Source organism: Thermobia domestica, chromosome 5 (assembly GCF_964235325.1).
Source record: "Thermobia domestica chromosome 5, izTheDome1.hap1.1, whole genome shotgun sequence".
Classification (NCBI taxonomy): Eukaryota; Metazoa; Arthropoda; class Insecta; order Zygentoma; family Lepismatidae; genus Thermobia; species Thermobia domestica.
This window is the reverse complement of record NC_137458.1, coordinates 199,739,710-199,759,582: the sequence shown is the minus strand read 5'-3', so window position 1 is coordinate 199,759,582 and position 19,873 is coordinate 199,739,710. Positions and strand designations below refer to the sequence as shown.

Below are 19,873 nucleotides of genomic sequence, written 5' to 3'. Positions count from 1 at the left end.
TGTTCTAAGAAATAAGTTGAGTTATAATAGGTACACTGTCATTCAGGTGAAGCAGCTCTGCAGAGAAAGGGGTATTAGAGGTTACTCCCAACTGCGGAAAGCCGAACTTATTTATTTACTAGGGAAAGATGATTGTAAAACATTCAAAGAAAACCTAATAAGACAAAAGGTATCCTAATTTGAGGAAGACATCTTTGGAGACCTGAAACCTAAAAGACTAAATAGAAAGAAAGCTTTAACACTATTCCGATTTGAAGAAGTAATTGAAGAACCAAAACCAGAACGCATGCCGATTAAAGTAGAAACAGAAGAAACAGCATTAAAAAGAGATTGCAGACCATTAAAGTTGATAATATAGGTGGATATAAAGACCCAACAAAATTTTTAGATGTTAGTGGAAGAGTTGCTATTAACAAAATCAAAGAAGAGCTACAGTTTCATCCTTGTTAATCTTGTTTTCATTCGTTACTATATCAAAGAAAAAGAAGCACAAAAATTTAACTTTAAAGCGTGAAGTGAGAGAATATTGGAATCAACTGACTTAGACGAGTACATATACTACGCTAAACAAAAGCTTCCTAGAGGAATGGAAGAATTTCAAGGTAGAGGATCAGGATGATCATTGCACCAAATTAAACATTTAGAAATCAGACTAAACAAATGTGTACTATTAGGAGCTTCTTCCTATATTGGACTTTCTAAACCAATTAAAGATAAAGCAGTAATTAATGTTCAAAATAATGACAATAAATGTTTCTTATATTCTGTGGCAAGTTACTTAAAGCTCATAGGCCATCAATCAAATCCTCAAAGACCTTCCACTATATACAAGTTGTTAAAGAATTAGAACTTAAGTATTGTGATGGGATTGGATTCCCTGTACAATTAAAATACATAGTAAAGTTCGAAAAGAAAAATAACATTTCAATTAAGGTTTATAGTTATGATAAGAAATATGATATATATCCACTTCAAATCACGAAACATAAGCAAGAAAGACATGTTACTCTATTATATATAAAAGGTGAAACAAATAGTCATTATTGTCAGATAAAAGACTTATCAAGATTAATAAGAAGTCAAGTAACAAAACATGAAGATAAGTTGTACTTCAGCGATAGGTGTTCAACAAAACATTTTAGAAATGTGGAACAGTTACAATAACATGAGCTATAATGTAAAGAACATGAATCTGTTAGGATATAAGTTCCGAAACCATATGACAATCAAATAGTATTTCAAAACTATAAGCGATCTTTAAGGTTACCATTTGCAATGTATATTATGTAAAATCAAAATAGATCATAATTGTTCTAAAAGAGTAACATACCACAAGCATGTTCCAATGAGTTTCTGTTACTATATTAAGTATTCAAATGGAGATTATAAAAGCCCTGTTAATTATATTGGTCCAGATACTGTGAAAGTATTTGTTGAAATGTTGCAAATGAAGCAATAGAAAAAAAGAATATATACAATCATCAATTTGAAATGGATATTCTAACTGAAGAGGAAGAAAAATATATAATTGCTCAAATACTTGGCATATATGTGAGAGAAACTTAAGTGATTTATCACCAGCAGTTGGAAAACAAATAAATATATTCAAAAAGAAGATACTATCCTACAAAGATAAAGTTGACATAAGCGAGAAAATACAAGAATGGAAATATGAGTTAACAAAATGTTTGTATAAGATAAATAAAAATAAAGCAAAGGTAAGGGATCATGATCATTTAAGTGGAAAGTTTAGAGGTGCAGCTCACAGCTATTGTAATTTGAACTATAAGAATCCTAATTTTATTCCAGTATTTATTTACAACTTAAGTGGTTATGATACTCATCTGTTTGTTAAAGAGCTTGCTTATGATACGAATGAGATAAAACTAATTGCAAATAACGAGGAGAAATATATAACATACTTGCAATACGTGAAGCTTGAAAAAAAAAAGAGATCCATTTACAATTTCTAGATTCATTTAGGTTTATGTCAAAGAGTTTAGCAGAATTGGCGAATAACCTTTCAAAAGAACATAGAGAAACATCAAAATACTTTCCCAATGGTCTATTAGATTTCGTATTCAAAAAGGTGTAAATCCGTATCATTATATTGAGTCAATTGAAAGATTAAAAGAAACAGAACTACCACCAAAAGAAATGTTCTTTAATAAGTTTACACAAACTGACATAAGTGATCAAGAGTATGAACATGCGAAAAAGGATTTGGGAAACATTAGACATTATAAACCTTGCAGAATATACCGAACTTTATAACAAAACAGATGTGTTAATATTAGCAGACGTGTTTGAAAACTTTACGGATGTATGCATAAAAGCTTATGGTTTAGATTCTGCTTGGTATTTCACTGCTCGTGGGATACAATGTATGACAAAAGTTAATCCAAAAATGTTGATGGATTATGATAAGATATTAATGATAAAGAAGGGTATAAAAGCTGGAATCTCACAATGTAGTAAAAGATATGTAAAAGCAAACAAATATATGGTAAACTATAACAGGAAAGAATGTTCAAATATCTAGCATATATAAATGCAAATATTTTTTACGGTAGGGCTATGAGTAAAAAGAAGCCTTATAAAGACTTTAAATGGGCTAAACCTTACATAGATATAATGAATATTCCAGATGATTCTGAGGTAGGTTATATATTAGAATTTGATTTAGAATATCCAAAGTATCTACATAATTAACACTCAGATCTACCATTAGCTCCAGAAAACATGTGCCCACCGGGATCAAAACAATCAAAATTATTAACCACAATGTATAAAATAGAAAGATACGTTTTCACTATAGAAATTTAAAACTGTATATGTCATTTTGGGATGAGATTAAAGAAAGTTCACAGAGTATTAGAGTTCGAACAATCAGATTAGTTGAAGAAATATATAGATTTGAATAATTATACGAGAACGAAAGCTAAGACTGATTTCGAGAAGAATTTTTACAAATTAATGGATAATAGCGTATTCAGGAAGACAATGGAAAATTTTAGAAAAAGACCATGTATTACCTTAGAATGTGATCCGAAGAAGGTAGAGAAATTAATAGCGAAACCGAACTTTGATTACAGAACAATATTTACGGAAGATTTGTGTGCGATACATATGAAGAAAGAGAATTACAATTCAATAAATCGATGTATGTTGGAATGAGTGTATTAGAATTACCAAAAGTATTAATGTACAACACTATGAAAGCTAAATATGGAATCAATATAGATTTATATTACATGGATACTGACAGTTGATATATGAGATAGAAATAGATGACTTCTACAAAGACTTAAAAAAATGGTTGATCTATTCGATACAAGCGAATAAAAAAAGGACAAGAAATATGTAATACCAGTAATAAACAAAACAGTATTAGGCAAAATGAAAGATGAAAAGAATGTTAAAATAACGACTGAGTTTATTGGATTACGATCTAAGATGTATTCCTTTAGAATAGGAAATAAAGAAAAAAAAAGCGAAAGGAAGAACTAAATATGTAGTAACGAAAGAGTTGCAGTTTGATGATTATAAGAAAACCCTATTCGATAATATAAAAACATATAAAGATATAAACTTTATTCATAGTCATAAACATGATGTATATACTATAACTGTTAGTAAGTTAGCTTTAGATCCGAGTGATGATAAAAGATATATACTAGAGGATGGTGTAAATACTTTAGCTTGGGGACATTATAAGATAAAAGTAAATGTAGTTGTAGATATAAGTTAGTTATAATTCTTAGATATAAGTTAGTTGTAGTTCTTAGGTATAAGGTTTTATGGATAATACAAAGCCTATGCTCTTGCGCTATGTAACTTAGTATAGTCATTTAATGTAGTGTTTTAAATAAAAAGATTGGAAAGAGAAAGTGGCGTTCAACCTACAATAACACTCTACTCATATACTGTTCTATCTTCAAAAATCAGAGTAGTAAATTGCTTATAATAATAATAATAATAATAATAATAATAATAATAATAATAATAATAATAATAATAATAATAATAATAAATTCAATTGTAGTTCATAACAAATATGTATTAAATCTATCAGAAATTAATGTAAATCCACAAATCACTTCAAAATCTATTTTCTCTTTGAACTTGTAAATAGAAGTACAGAATTTAAAATATTTTAGTATGCAAATAAAGCAAGTACAATGTTGATAAAACCAGAATATAAACTTAACTCTCTTCTGAAGAAAAATGGTTTAAAAAAATAAAATTTAATATTTTTTTTCAATCCTAACTTGGATCACTATTCTACAGTTAACCCGTAGTGGAGCATGTTGAAATCCGAACAAATATCACTAAAATTCATCACATTTTGAAAGTAAACGTCATATGCAATTAGTAAAGAACAACCATTGAAAGTTCTGACGTAGCTGCAAAAAATAAAAATTGGAAGTAATGGGGTTCGAACCCATACTCATCGTTATTAAAAATATATAATTATTTCTTTTAAACCTCTCGACTACGACTTCTACGCTACGTAAGATACAGTTTAATCAATTTCTACACTGCTCTCATTATAGCAAGTTTATACGGATGTTTTTCTTTCCTTATTCCAGAGAAGTTGAAAAACTAGAAATAATTTTGATACTAGACGATCACTGACAAGGATCCGAGTAAACAGTGTTTGCGTTCTTTACCATAATGTGAATGTAGTGTGCATGTCTTCATTCGTCTTTCTCTCTTCATGTATTTCTTGATATTTCTTTATCATGCCTTTGTTTCTCTTTCTTCTCTCTGTTCATCTTTATTTTTATCTCATACTGATTACATCTCTCTTTTATACACATTCTTCCTTCTAGCACCTGTCCTGCGCCAGAGCTAAACCCGGGCCCCTTTGCAAAACGTATTGATCAGGCCTAACTTAAACATATTATTTTGCAAATGGCGTCTACATGAATTTTAGTGGTATTTGTTCAGATATTTTTCTTTCTCGAAATGAAGAGAAGAATAAAAGCAATACGAAAAAAGACAAAAGTATTTTTTTTTTAATTTTTGGCTCAGACCCGCTTTCAGATCCGGTATCTGAAAATTAAAACCGGAACGGGTTATCATCCTCGCCATTTCTTTTCTATTTATTTATTTTCATATACATTTTTGTATTGGAAAATGGAACAGGAAGCGGGAAAGGGAAAGGAAGGAAACAAAAACACAGCACAAACAAAAACAAGAAAAAAAGAAAAAAGTGCAACAAAAATAAACTGAAAAATAAAACTGAAACATTTCAATTCTAGTACTACACTCATTTGACCTTAACTCCTACCTTTCTAACTAGTTCCTGTCTACATAATTACAGTAAACACCTGTCCTTATAATGAAATTACTATTACTAAACTATCTAGCCTAACTGACCTAATCTTATTTCATATATTCTAGTTAACGTAATCCTATTCCTTAGATCTAATCTAATCTGGTTTGAAACATTATATTGTTTAACACACTAGCTAAGTTTATCTATTCGTCTGTTTATTAATATTTTGTAGCGATCATTATCTAGTTTGTTGATAATTTTTTTGATTATGATTTTTAATTAATTTGTTATGTATCTTTGATTTTCTTTACATAATTATTTGTATCAGTTCCTTGATTTATTAGTCTTATTATTTTACAGTTCTTTCTTGATTAATAATTTGCAATTTTATTTAATTATAATAATTTTTATTTATTTATTTAGTTTCAATTTATTATTATTTTTTGATAATTTGTTGATGAATGTTGAATTCGCCTTCTTGGTTTTTCTCTGTATGACCTTCTTGTTTCGGCTGTGTCATTTTGGTTTCACTCCCATGTTAAGTTAGTGACAATAATCACTAATTTTATACTTGGTTTTCCCTGTATAATTTCTTATTCCATTTAGAGATACCCTAATTAAATACTGATTTATGCACCAACACTAACACTGATTAATCACATTACTGCAGAAGTTGACATTTCGCATTATGTTGTACTTCCCTTGTTTGACGCAATCTGTAATAGTTATATCCATGATAGTTCATGATTAATATAGTCTAAATTGCACCACATTTCGCCTGTTTTTTGCAGAAGTTCGCAGTTGAGTGTTCATATCGTATATCTTAATAGCATAGGTTTGAGGTCCAGGGCCCACCCAGAGCACTTAGTGCAGGCTCTGGTCCGTTGTGTCCTTCCACCTATCCCGAGATCCACGCTCGATCGAACATGATTCTGTCTGAGGCCCTTCTGCCAACAAGTTCACAGTTGAGACAACAGCTCTAACGGACGACACGACGAAGAAGAACTCACTCGCACACAAACACACGCGACCAGCGCATTCGGAGGTCCGATCCAGATCCAAAAGCCCGGGAATCCACTGGTTCTTCTACATGGCCTCCCCGGTGAAGCACGGTAATCCGGTTCCATCCTGAAGATACGAGTATTCGGGCCAGGGAAGGTTCACATTCTTGCAACAATCATTCCTGAATTCATACTCTTTTGTCCTATATTTCCTTTCTGATTTCCCAGTATGTGTTTGCAATTTATCTAAGTTTGTAGTAGTAGTTCTCATTTCTTAATATCTCATTCACTGTTTTTGATCTTATACTATCTCTTTCTGGAAGTAGGTCTTCCATCAGTGGGCACCAAAATACGTGATGTTCCGCAGTTCCTAACTCACCACATTCACAATGTGGGTTGTTCTTTGCTTTTATTTTGTGTAGGTATACCTCGTATGGTCCGTGCTCACTGAGGAAGTGAGTGAGGCCTGGGCTGGGATCGAAGTATTTTAATTGTTATCTTTCTTCTACTGTTGGTATAATATCATATGTATAGTCTTTTAGATTTATTTGAGCTTGTCCAATCCTGGTTCCACATTTCCTTTATTCTGGTTTCAATTTCTTTCACTGTTACTGCTTCCCTACCTAGAAGTTCAATTACTTTTTCTTGATTGCCCTTTTTAAGCCAATAGTTCGCTGCTCTTTGTAACAGAATTAAGTTTATTGGCTTGACCTTAAGCAATAGACAAAGTGTATTATTTGGTGTGATGCTAAAAGCTACGATATGTTCCTCTGTGGTCGATTTATATTTTCTCTAATTCTTGAATTTTTTTGATTAACCTATGTGCCCATACACTCGATCCATATGCCATTGCTGCACCTAGTAGTGTTTCATGATATAAACTTAATGTTCTATTAGGCCACTTATAAGTATTTTCCCCAGTGTTAATAATTTGTTGGCAACCTTATTTCCACGGGTTATAATGTTGTATGTGTTTTGCAAAATTTAAATTCTCATCAATAATTACTTTTAGATATCTAAATTCTGTTACTTTATCGACTTTTTGGTCGTAAATTTTTATCATTCGATTCCTGGTGTCTTTCACCTTCAATGGTGTCTTTTGGGGAAACATGGGTAAGTTTATCTATTATTTCCTCTCTTGTTTTCGTAGAAGTTCAATCCCAATTCCTTATTGTGCACAATGTTAAGGGATTGATTTTTGCATTACTAATTTGTCAGGTAAACCCCATGGATCAAGTTCGACGTTCCTTGCCAGGAAAAGTTCCTAGCTGCGTTTCTTAGCATTCATTATCTCTTCTTGGTATTCTTCATTTACTCTTCTATAAGCTAGGAGCCTCATGGTTCTCAGATGCGCTATTATTGTTGCCTGGTAGCTCTTCCTCCTTGCTCTAACGATCTTCCTCATACGTTCCAGTTTGGGGCTCCAAAAATCTCCGTATCTTAATTTGGGAGTTATTTTAGGGGTGGATGCTTTAATTGATTCTATAGTTGCTTGTTCTATTTCTTTTACCATATTATTGCTATCTTTCGTGTATTCAATTTGCGGGAGAATTAGTTTCTTCCTAAAAGTTTCCCAATTGATTTTCTTTATGTTAATTTTATCCTTCTTGTTTGTTCCTGATTGAGCCATATTTACATTAAATGTTATCATTTCATGGTCACTGACCGTCATTTTTTCCTGTATTTCCCATTTCTCAATTTTTCCTAAAAAATGTGGGGTACAAAGGGTTAAATCTATAAAAGATTCACTCCTAGGACCCACAAAGGTCGGTTTTTTCCCATTGATCAGTATTATGAAACCAATCTGGGTAATAAAATCCTCCACTTCTTTACCTCGTGTATCTGTGTATGGGGATCTCTTAGCTGTACGTTTTGCATTTGAGTCGAGTGTCAATATTATTTTTTGTCAGGGTTATGCAAGATAATTTGTTTGAATTTATTTAGAAATATCTTTATTTCCTTGCTGTACTGAAAATATGCGTTTATAAGCCAAAATGTCTCGATTCCCTGCGTGATCTCTGTACATACTATCCAATTATCACAATATTGCGAAATTTTTAACACTTCCAAGCTTCGACTCATAATTGCTGTGATTGCCATGGGTTCCTCACCTCCATAGATAACTTTAACTGTTACAGGGAAGGAAGAAAGTTTCTTGTTATTTGTATATAGGTCATGTGTGACTACTACATCCACGTTGTTTGTTTCTGCATATCGACTCCATCGTAGCCAATTTGGAACGATGCACATTATTCTGTGCGATTTTTAATTTGGTCGAGATGTTAAGCATATTTGGTGAATATGTAAGCATCCATCCCCGTCTTGCTATAGTCGATACATATTCTACCATGTGCATTTACCATATGCTTATAGACATTATCGAGGTCCCAAAAATGCCTCTCCTTTCGTAGACTTCATTAACAAAGTCAATCAACTCCCAATCATTGGCAGGCAAGTCATCTGTTCTAAGGTCTATCCTGTCAACCTCTTCCAGTACCGGGTATATGATTGATCTACCTTCGTCATGTAAGTAATTGACTATTTGGCTGAATGCTACAGTTAGTATATTTTTATCCTCTAATTTGGCTAGTCTATATTGATGATTCATATTTTCAAAAAATTGTTTAGGTTCTTTAAAGATCGTACATATTTCTTCTTTTGTGGAGGTAATCGTATTATCCTGTATTGGGTCACCTTTCGGTGGGAACAGGTGTTTCTCTTCTCCATATATAAAGGAAATGTTTGTACCCAACTTATCAGCTTTGTTCATTCCAATTTCTTCTACTTGTGCTTGTGTCGAGCTTTCTTCATCTTCCAGGGCCATATTTAATTTCACATCATGTTTGCTTTTTTTAAACTAAATTTGTTTGCACATATTTTTCTTTTGTAGATATTACAGACCTTCTTTTCCTATTCAATAATTCTTCCAGTCTCTTCCTATCTCTTCTTCTTTTGCTAGGCGATTTGTTTTTCTTTTTCTTACATTGGATATTAGTTATCCTTATCCATAATTTATTTTGCTAATTATGCGTTCCTTAGCCATCCTATAAGACACGCATTTTTCCGTGTTTGGTGAATGACATTGTTTGTGTCTGAGCTTGCAGGGAACGCACACATTTTTGTTTCTGTCGTCGCAGTCCTCGCTCTTGTGGCGTAATGTGCCGCAGTATCTACATCTTTGCTTGTCTTTGCTATAACAGTATTTTATAACACGGCCGAATTCTTGGCATATATAGCACTGCGGTACTAGAATAAAGTATTTTACTTTATAGGACTCATAGTCCACATATACTCAATCCTTGTTTATCAACATTTTTTTTCTTGTGATAGGTGTCACCTCAATGACCAAGCGAAACTTATTTTGTCCCTTTTTTCCTGCTCGAAAACGTGCTTTAATATCTATCGCTTCAACCATTTCCTCTTCTTCAAAATGCTGTTCAATAAGGGCTGCTACTATGTCTTCGTCTTTTACATCTGTAGGTTATCCATAAATGATCATGAGAGGATTCCGTTTTTTGTTTCCTCAAATTTAAAGTCTTTTTTCATCTGTTCTTTTGCCACTATTTTATGTATCTTCCTTGGTGGCTGTCTCTAAGACGACCGTATCGTTTGTAGTGTGCATACGTTATTTTTAATTTTTCCTTTCTCGTGTCTATTGTCTCTCTTCATCTTCTTCCCGTTTGTTTAAAAGTTTCGCCCTCGTTGGGTCTGAAGATAAGCACAGGTTTGATTATTGCCGTAACTTTCATTATTTTTTCTCTCTCTCCGTAACTTTCCTATCTTCAACAACTTCTTTCCATGTTGCGTTTTCTTCTACTTCCATTTTGTCCTGCTTTTCATCGATTTTCTTAGATAATACCTGTATTTCCTTTATGACCTGTCTCTGTAGCCGTTCCCTTTTTAATTTCTAGGTCTTTATTTTTTTTATTGAGTATTCTTCTTTATTTTTCCAGTTTATTTCTTCTATACGTAGTGTCTGCCGGGTATGTAGAAGTTCCTCTTTTAATTCGTCACGTTTCTTTTCCAAATGTTTGTAATTGTCTTCTAGCTTGTGGAGTTGTTTAGTCCTATCCTGTAGTTGCGTGTATAAGTCATTCCTGTTCTCCGTTATATCGGCAATTTCCTTTTCTAATCTTTTGTATTGCCTGTCCCTGTCTAGTCTTATTTCCACTTTTCTTCTTTTCGTTCTTCTATTTCTTTTTGCAGTTCATTATTTTGGTGTCTTAATTCCTCGATTTGCTTCTTGTCTTCTGCTCTATTTCCTTTCTAGCAGGACATCATTTCCATCTCAGTCACTAACTTTTCCTTCTACAAAGTATCATATCTTTCCTGCATCCTCATGTTCATTTTTTCGAGTTGTTCCAATCTTCCCATTAGTTGAGAACAATCCTTCACTCAGAACACGATCCTTTTTTTAGTTTTTCCAGGTGGGTTTTCCCTATTTTCTTCCAGTCTAAGAGATTTTCTATATATGCCATTTCCTGATTCAATTGGCCCATTATATCAAAGCCTAGGTCTTCTGTTACTGCTGTTTTCAGTTGTTGCTCTGGAGTGAACGATTCCTCCCTGCCTCTTTTTCTCTGTTTGGTGTTTTCATCCATCTTAGTTTGTCTTACAGTTGGATTAACTGGAGACTGATCCCTCGACGGAGTAGCTCGTGGGGATCTATACAATGCCATAATCAGTTTCTTTCACGTATAGTTATAACACTTAGTATGTTTATGTGTTATAACACTCACAAATCGTGATTAAATTATGCATTTTTGTGCACAGGTAAAGAGTTCCGATAGGTAATCTTTTTTCAGGTAGTATTCTTTTTTGTAGTACTGGTAATACAAAAAGTATTACCAGTAGTAAACATTATCAATGATAATTGCTACGAAAGATTAAAATGAGCACATCATCTCTTAACGACGGAACTTACAAATGTGGCTAAACTATGTTAAGAACCACTGTGTTCAAAAGTTCCCAACGGACTCGAACCAATATCCACGTGCACCAATACGTAATTAGATCCTTTAAGTGACAACTAAATGCTGAAGATGAATATGTATTGTTATTTTTGTTGGTGTCACTTTTATTATTATTAGCGTACGTTTAAATTTGTAGGTGAAATTACTGTAAAATACGTTATCATTTCTGTAATTTTTCCTGGATTGTATGCTATTCAGTTTACAAGTGGGCACTAATTTGTCTTCCGATCAGCAAACAAATTAATTTCGGCATGCACGTTGGTGTAAATATCATTACAGGAAGAACAATACCGGTTCGTTCCAAACATCACGGCTGAACTTAGCACTATTTAGTTTATGATTTTATGTGATAAGATACTGTAGGGGTAACGTGCTGGGCTTATGAATAATACAGCTAATCGACATAGCTTCAAATCCTTTTCAAGTCAAACATTTTTTTACAAAGCGATCGTGAGGAATAGAAGAGTGAGTTCTCATATTAAGCGAGCAATCCTTAAGAAGGTGTAAGTCCACACATGTATCGTGGAGACGATTTACGAATATTGGTTGGAAAGGGCAAATAACATCAATGGGAATTCGCTTTATGTAGGAAATATTCTGAACAAATGATATGCGTTTAAGAAAAAATTATAGAATTTGACATTCGCTCTGCCCCCCCCTCCCATAGTGCCAAGGTATATGCACATCATTTTTGCTGCACACAACATGTACAGCAACAAGATTTATGCTTCTAGATCAATTCAGTGAAAAGACATCTTACCTTATATTAAGACGTCCTGAAAATAAATGTAATTTACTCAAGAAACAGACTCCGAAAAATGTCCAACTTTGTCCTCCCTCCTCCCCCATATAATCAAAAAGTATACATAGAGGGTATTACCATGTAGTGGACTAGTTCATTGCTTCACATACCAATTTTTATGAATGTAACCCCAAAGAGGAATGACAAAAAAAAAAAAAAAAAAAAAAACTGGTGCAAAAAACACGAAATTTACCTTCCCCTTCCGCCATGGTATCCTCCACATACATGAAATGCATATCGGCAAAATCTTCACTCTTCAACATACATAAATTGCATATCGGCGAAAGCTTCATTCTTCAGGAACACATTGATATCAAAATTATCTTCCTAGCTTAATTAGGTGCTGAGCTATTGAAGTTTAAAGCTTTGACGCAGCAAGTGCGTCAATGGGCGTTTAAAGGTTAAACTCATGTTTGAGGTTTTGTAATAACCAGGGCACATGTTGACATCCAAAATTAGTCCGCTCCCTCCTTCATTTGATGTACGGATTTACATAGTCTGTCCCGCCTCCAATATATATATATATATATATATATATATATATATATATATATATATATATATATATATATATATATATATATATATATTCAGAACTCTAAATTTGGGATGGCCGGAACCTGTTCCTGGTGGAACCGGTTTTCGATTCTGAAGGGGTCCGGTTCGGGAACCCTGCTTACGGATCGAGGTTTGGAACTGATTCCAAAAATCCGGTTCCAGAACCGGATCAACCGTTTCAGGTCTGGAACCAGTTCCTAAGATTCGGTTCCTGAACCGGGTTTTCGGATCAAGGTCTGGAACCGATTCCTAAGATTCAGTACCGGAACTGGGGGTTCGGATCCAGGTCTGGATCCGGTTCCTGAGACCCGGTACTGAATTTATGTACGATGTTGTTTCGTAAAGAGGAACGTGTGAACATAATCGAATAGGAATTTTTTGTGTGTAAGCTACAGGTAATTTTATTTTTCGCAAACGAGTTCTGAAACAAATGGTGTAATACAAAATCACTACTGAACGTAAATAGCTCGGACTCATTCCAGCTTTCACAACTCAAGTAACTTTTACTTTTCCGATGAAAAATTACCACAATAATGTATCTACAGACAATTTCGATTCCCTGCAAATTCTAAATACATTGCAATGGAAAGGCAAAGTCACAGCTACAGAAAAAACTAGCCTTTTTTGTTTTCACTCATTTGGAAAACACCCACTGGTGGACCAATATTTTTCTGGGGCACACATGCGTGTCTGGGCGGGGAGGGCCCAAGCGCGTCTTCCTCTTTGCAGTGTTTTGAAGGTCAATTCTGTGCCTCCTTTACGGGTCTTTGGGAGATTTCGGATCTAGGTTTGGAACAGGTTCGTAAGATCAGGTTTCGGAACGTGGTTTCCGAATCCAGGTCTGGAACCAGTTCATAAGATCCGGTTCCGGAAACGGGTTTTCGGATCAAGGTCTGAAACCGGTTTTGAAAACCGAATCTTCAATAACCGGTTTCTCGCGGAACCGGAACTTTGTGGTCATCCCTACTCTAAATGTTCCGCTTTCCTTTCAAGGCTAATATCATTCATCCAATATTTAAATAAAGATATTATTTTTCATCTATAGGCCTATTTAACTGGTAGGAATATTTGCAAGTATTTGGTGACTGTTGTCCTACAATTTAATTAATTCAGATTTCAGCAAGAAGAAAGTACAAACCATGAATATACTGTAAACTTTCTAATCTAGAAATCTGAGACAATAGAATACCATATTACTCAATAATTGTTCATATTACATAATAAATAAAAAGATGCTAAGATGTGAACATTCTACTCACCTCAATCATGCAATAGTTTCGTAGTTTCGCCGACTTCGTCCAATCGTCACTCGTGTATCTTCTCTTCATATGTCAGAAAGAAAGAAAACAAATCAGCCAACAAATGATGAGTTTCTGATCACGTGATTAGCCACTAGCGACATTGATATCATACGTTGTTAAAATTTGGAATTACGACGTTTGTTAAAAGTAGGGTTGTAAGCAAAGAGTGGTTTGAGAGCCACAGCAAATTCATGTCTAACTCAAGTGTAACTAAATGTTAATGGAGAAAGATAAATCATAGTTTTACATGTAGACTACGTTTTACTAAGGTCTAACAATAAATTTAACAATAAATTCTTCAGTTTGCCCTTCAATTTACGTTTACGATAGACATGCATTTGAATGTTAAGGCAAATCAAGGCACTTGCAGGCGTACCCAAACACTCTCTGCTATCTGCGATCCATCTTGCGCAAGTCTTCTGCACATTTCGTCATAGTGCTACTTAAGTTTGATACACGAGGACGTTCCCAAGGAACAGTGTGCAGATTGGAGGGATACCAGGGATAACTTTTACCCCTCTAGAATTCGTTATTGTAATGAAGATAGAAACAGAACAACTTTTATTTTGTGTTGACAAACTAAAAAAGTACTTTTATTTGAGTTAAAGTAGTTTATAAAACATGTCGTTTCTCAACCTTTTTATAATTTTTGGGATCTCACACTTTCGGGGTTTAAAGTTTACAAGCAAGTAGAGATGCGCACAAAACGAAACATGCAGCAAACCTCGTAAGTTATAACGGAAACAACTGACAATCGATTAATACAAAAACTACGGACGAACAATTGACAAAGCAATACCTGAATTTTTCTGCCTTCTCTAGCTCCGCCTTTAAAGTTAACAATCTTATTCTGCCTTGTGAAATTTCGGTGTTTATTATTTCCGTTTTTCCACATTAAAAAAAAATATATAGTATAATTTTACGCATTTATCGAAATATTAATTTGGTCTCAAAGAGAAACGCCGGTGGGATTTTTCCCCACACACAAACACACGTTGATCTGCACAATACTTAATGTAAAGTAATTATTATTGACTCACATTGCATAATTTTATTAACTACAGTAAATATTTAATATCATATATTTACTGTAGTCCTACAGATAATGATATTAAATACCCTACTGTGTGAGTTAGCAAATCTACATTGACATGTATTTCTAACACCAAACCCTTTCCAAAATCTAGAAGGGATTTCCCCCTCTAACCCTCATTGCGGGCATCCATGTTCCGGAAGAATAGCGTTGCATACATAACGCATTTAGGGAAAATCATATCGCTAAATTTTCTGCATTTAAAAAGAAAACGAAAGAATCATTAGTAAATACAAAGTACTGATTTACATCGCTCGCTGCCGCCATATTTACTTGTATGTGGATATTTCGATAGCTATTGACAAAAATATTTTCAATATTTCGAGGATCGATATTTGCATTACGTGTGTGAAGTTGCACCCCCTTCCTCTTACTTTCCAATTTCGACTCTAAACCAAAACCAATTGTTTGTTTTTCGTTTGTTACTGGTTGTTTTGAAGAAAAAATCAATTGTTTCGGAAAACATAAAAAGATAATTATTTACAAAATAAAGTTGGAAACTTCACATGGCCCCTTCACACTTTCAAATATCGATTCAAAACCAAAATCAATTAAATCAGTTGTTTGTTTTTCATTTGTTACTGATTGTTTGAAGAAGAAATCGTTTGTTTCGAAAAATGTAAGGAGATATTTACAAAATAAAGTTTGGGAAGATCAACTATTTCCTCTCGTCACACTTCATAACGCAAGGCCGAACCCCTCTTCTCTTTGTTACGTAACACCTTTTGATTTTTGTTTTTTCACCAATTTTGCTTATTTTGGAGGTTATTACAATTAAGGTAGTACTTTTTATTACAAAATGCTTATATTCTGAAAATATTTGTAGTTTTCGCCAACAAATCAAATTTAGAACATGGAAGTACCATAATAATATCTTAACCCCAATAAAGTTGTTTAATTAACCAGTCTTAATTCTTCGAAATTGTTTACTGTCGTTTTCACAAGGAGATCGCACCCATCCTTTCAGGTCATCGATGATTTGCAAGGATGAAATAGCTACTGTCGGAAGATGCAGGTGAAACACGATCTACAGAATCGACATCGCCCTCTTTTTCCGCGATCCAGGATGTTTCGTGTATTTGAAGTTCGCCAGTATCGAAGATGCAAAGAAGTTCTCTTCCTTGTCGTCCACAGATTCGAAGTGGCTGTACACGTGAAGGAGTAGGAACATACTGTTTGTGAACAAGCTTTCAAGCATCTTCTTCTTTTCCTAAATTTGTGTCAGAATGCCAATAAACATGAATTCTCCAGAAATATTCGAATCCAAAAACTTAAAAAATCAGTACGAGATAAATATCCGACGATTTAGGTTTTTAATATCTTATTTTGTTCTGCAAATCGTAGATCGTTCCGTCACGGAAAATATTATTTCAGGAAAAAAAAAATCTTCTGTTCTACATGCGAAACCGCTTAGAAGAATGGAGTGGATAATGATTGAAATCAAAAGTTTTAAATAATACTAGCTGAACCTGTGCTTTCTACACAGCGCATCATTCACATATGAGCATGAATCTCCTTGTCATTCCTCACATCTGTTCAGGTTCCTTTACAGACACAAGTGAAAGGTGTCTTGATAAACGTCAGCAAGGAGTACCACATAAAGTTGAGATTTTTCGATTATTTTTTCAATATTTCTCACCGTTTGAAAGATTTGAACTGTTCCGATTCCTTCCTGTTACTTCCTGTTCGATTTTCTATTCAAGTATGATGAGTGTTTTCTTTCTTCTTGCATGCAGTATGTAATAAGCAAATACATTACACACACAATTAATTATAACGTCAATTATATATGGTGTTCAATGGGCAAAACACTCTAAACAATAAAGATTCATCTTATCCAGGAGAAATGCCAAAGAAATCCTTTGTTTTTCAATATCATTTGGCTACGAAACAAACGCCTCAGAGACATGAAACCCCTGTATACAACTAGGTGGTGTTGAAATATATAAGTCGTAGGATATGATGCTTTTTTTAAAAAAATTAAGCACTCAGTGTACCACTAAAATGTAATAAAGAAATGAGGGCCATGTTTTTTTTTTAATATTCAATTAGAGTTGGACAATCTACTCAAAATTTGGAATCGATTAGCGAAAATGGAACGTTTCTAGCACTTGTGGTTTTCGAGATCTCATTGTCGAAAAGATTGGGGACAAACATATAAACCTAGCATTTTAATATATAGACTAGTTGAACCTACGCTCTCTACACAGCGCATCATTCGCATATGAGCATGAATTTCCTTGTCTTTCCTCACAACATCTGTACATGTCCCTTTACAAACAAAAGTTAAAAACGTCGTAATAAAAATCGGCGAATCATACTATAAAGGGGAGATTATTTCGATTATTTTTTCAATATCTCGGACCGCTTGTAAGATTTGAGCCTACTTCCGGTTGAAGTTTCTAATTCATATATGACAAGTGTATTCTTTCTTCTTGAATGCAGTATGTAATAAGCAAATACATTACGTATACAATTAATTATAATGTTAGTTATATGTGGTGTTCATTGGGCAACACACTCCAAAAATAAAAATTCATCTTAGACTGGAGAAATGATTATCCTTCCTTTCATTATTATTTGGCCATGAAACAAACGCCTGAGGTGTATACAACCCCAATATACAACAATTTGATGTTGGGATGTATAATGCGTAGGATATGATGCTTTAGTTTTTTGTTTTTATTTCAACACTTCCAGTATACCCGTGAAAATGTAATAAAGAAATAATGGCCATGCTTTTTTAAATATTCAATTAGAACTGGACAATCTACACAAAATTTGCAATCGATCAGTGAAAACGTCATCTTTCTAGAGCCTGTAGTTTCCGATATCTCATTGTCGAAAGGATTGGCCACAAACATATAAACGTCCACAAACATATAGTCTAAAAAAACTCCAAAGAGGGCAGCACGTGATTGCAGTGGCGGCCGGTGCTTTGTGGTTTCGGGTGTTGCAGTACGAACGATCGAAGACAGAAGATATAAAGTGGACTCATTGACTAATCAGCATAAATTTAGATGCAAATGCTATGTGACATGTTAAATTAAATAAAAATCTGTTTTTAAAAAATAAAAAATGCAGAACATTTAATCCGATTAATCACCTTATTTAATTAGTAAGTTCATTCTTCTCTCTTTGATTGAAACAAATCTGCCTAATACATGCTGGTTGAACTCTAGTATTCTTATTGTCAGGTCTGTTTCGATGAAAAGCATAACCAATGGTGATAACCTTTTTTGGGACATTCAATTTCTTGAAAGTGTCAATTCTCTTTGATGTGAAAAAGAACTCTTCTTCTTTTACTGACGCCATAGGTACAGTTAATATTAATCGCAGAAGCTTTGGAAATTCACTAAATATTTTTTCTAGATTTTTGTGAACAATTCATTCTACCAAACTCAGTCCCTGACAGTGATCCGAATTCCTCTTCAGTGTAGACTGAAGAGAGTTCGTAGCAGATATTAATGTTATAAAAAAAATGTACATTGAACACGCTTTATTCACAATTTATCTAGGAAAATTTCAAATAAATTGTGGAAATGTACCTAGTGCATACAACATTACTGCCATAAGGTGTCCTGTAAACTTAAACCGTTTTTTTTTTTTTAACACTCTCCTAAATTGCACTTTGTTTGTTTTGTCTAAGCCTTAATTGTTAGTATTTCCTCAGTTGAAAGCTGGGCTTTTTTTTTTTTTTTTTTTTTTTGTAAGTTATTTACAGAAGTCATGATATGCAATTCATTCAGAATTTGTAGGTTATGTACAGAATTAAAGCACGCACAATAAAATTAAATCTAATAACTAATAACCAAAACAGCTGATACAAAAGATATACTAGTATACGAATTGCGAATGTCACATATTAATACATAGGGCTGTAAACTGGCCCGTTTTTCATTGGCCTAGCCTAAATTGATGTTATTTTGATTAAAGCCGGTGACGGGTACAAACTTCTCACCAGCCCCTTTATAACCGTTTTTTTTTTTTCAAATTTGTATCTAGTTCGAAGTATAGATATTAAAAAGTGTCATTCTGTAAACTCAAAACTGTTTCCTTTCACCATATATCAACGATTAATATACTTTGTTCACCTGTTTAGAAAATTTTAGAGAGATGACAGGGACTGTATCAGGGAAAATTTGAAATTTACTTTCAAGGAATTTTATACATTTATTAAGAGTGGAAAAGGACTTCTTAAAGCAATTTCCTATAGTTGAAGTAGAGACTATATGTTTAAAGAGTGAATTTCATTTTCCAAATCCAAAATTGCCACGTAAAGATTATTATACGTTTGTTCATCTGTTTCGATAATTTTAAAGGAATGGTAGTTACTGGTAAATACATTAAATTGATCAATGCCGATTGATCAATTTCAGTTTCTCATTTATAGCACAATGTATCTATAAAGCTTATTAGTGAATGTCCTAAGGACATACAGAATATATGTGTTAATGCACTTTCGTTCACGATAGTACCTTTCCTTTCCATAGATAGGTTCGAATAGAGATACTTCACGCTGAGACCTATATCACAGAGAATTTTGAAGAAGTGTCGTTTTTTTTTTTATTTTACAGAGTTGGCAACCCTATTCATATATCAACACACACTTGTGCGTAAAAGAAAAAACGAACTACATTCCAAATCATCCGTCTTGCTTGTTACGCAATGCACGATGAACACAATATACTTCCACATGAGGCGAAACAATGTTTATCAACGCTCTGGAAAGCAACCTTGAAACCCGCCAGATATAGGAACAACTTGTTAGCTGGGAGGGGTCCAAAGTATTTGAGGAAGGTCCAATACGTCTACGTAATAACGAACCTGTCTTTTACTGTACCCGAAAAGATAAATAATT

General features: G+C 33.6%; 1 protein-coding gene across 2 annotated transcripts in view; it reads right to left on the bottom strand.

The window, feature by feature from the left end:
- LOC145684757 (uncharacterized) overlaps window positions 1–19,873 on the bottom strand; it is a 345,870-nt gene that overhangs the window by 66,600 nt on the left and 259,397 nt on the right. Inside the window, exon 3 of one of the 2 annotated variants that reach the window (XM_081757128.1) lies at window positions 13,878–13,940. The exons of the other annotated variant lie outside the window; for it this stretch is intronic. Coding sequence (XP_081613254.1) covers window positions 13,924–13,940 — 17 coding nt within the window. The 3' untranslated portion in view covers window positions 13,878–13,923. The remainder of the gene's footprint in view (window positions 1–13,877; window positions 13,941–19,873) is intronic. 2 annotated transcript variants of the gene reach the window in all.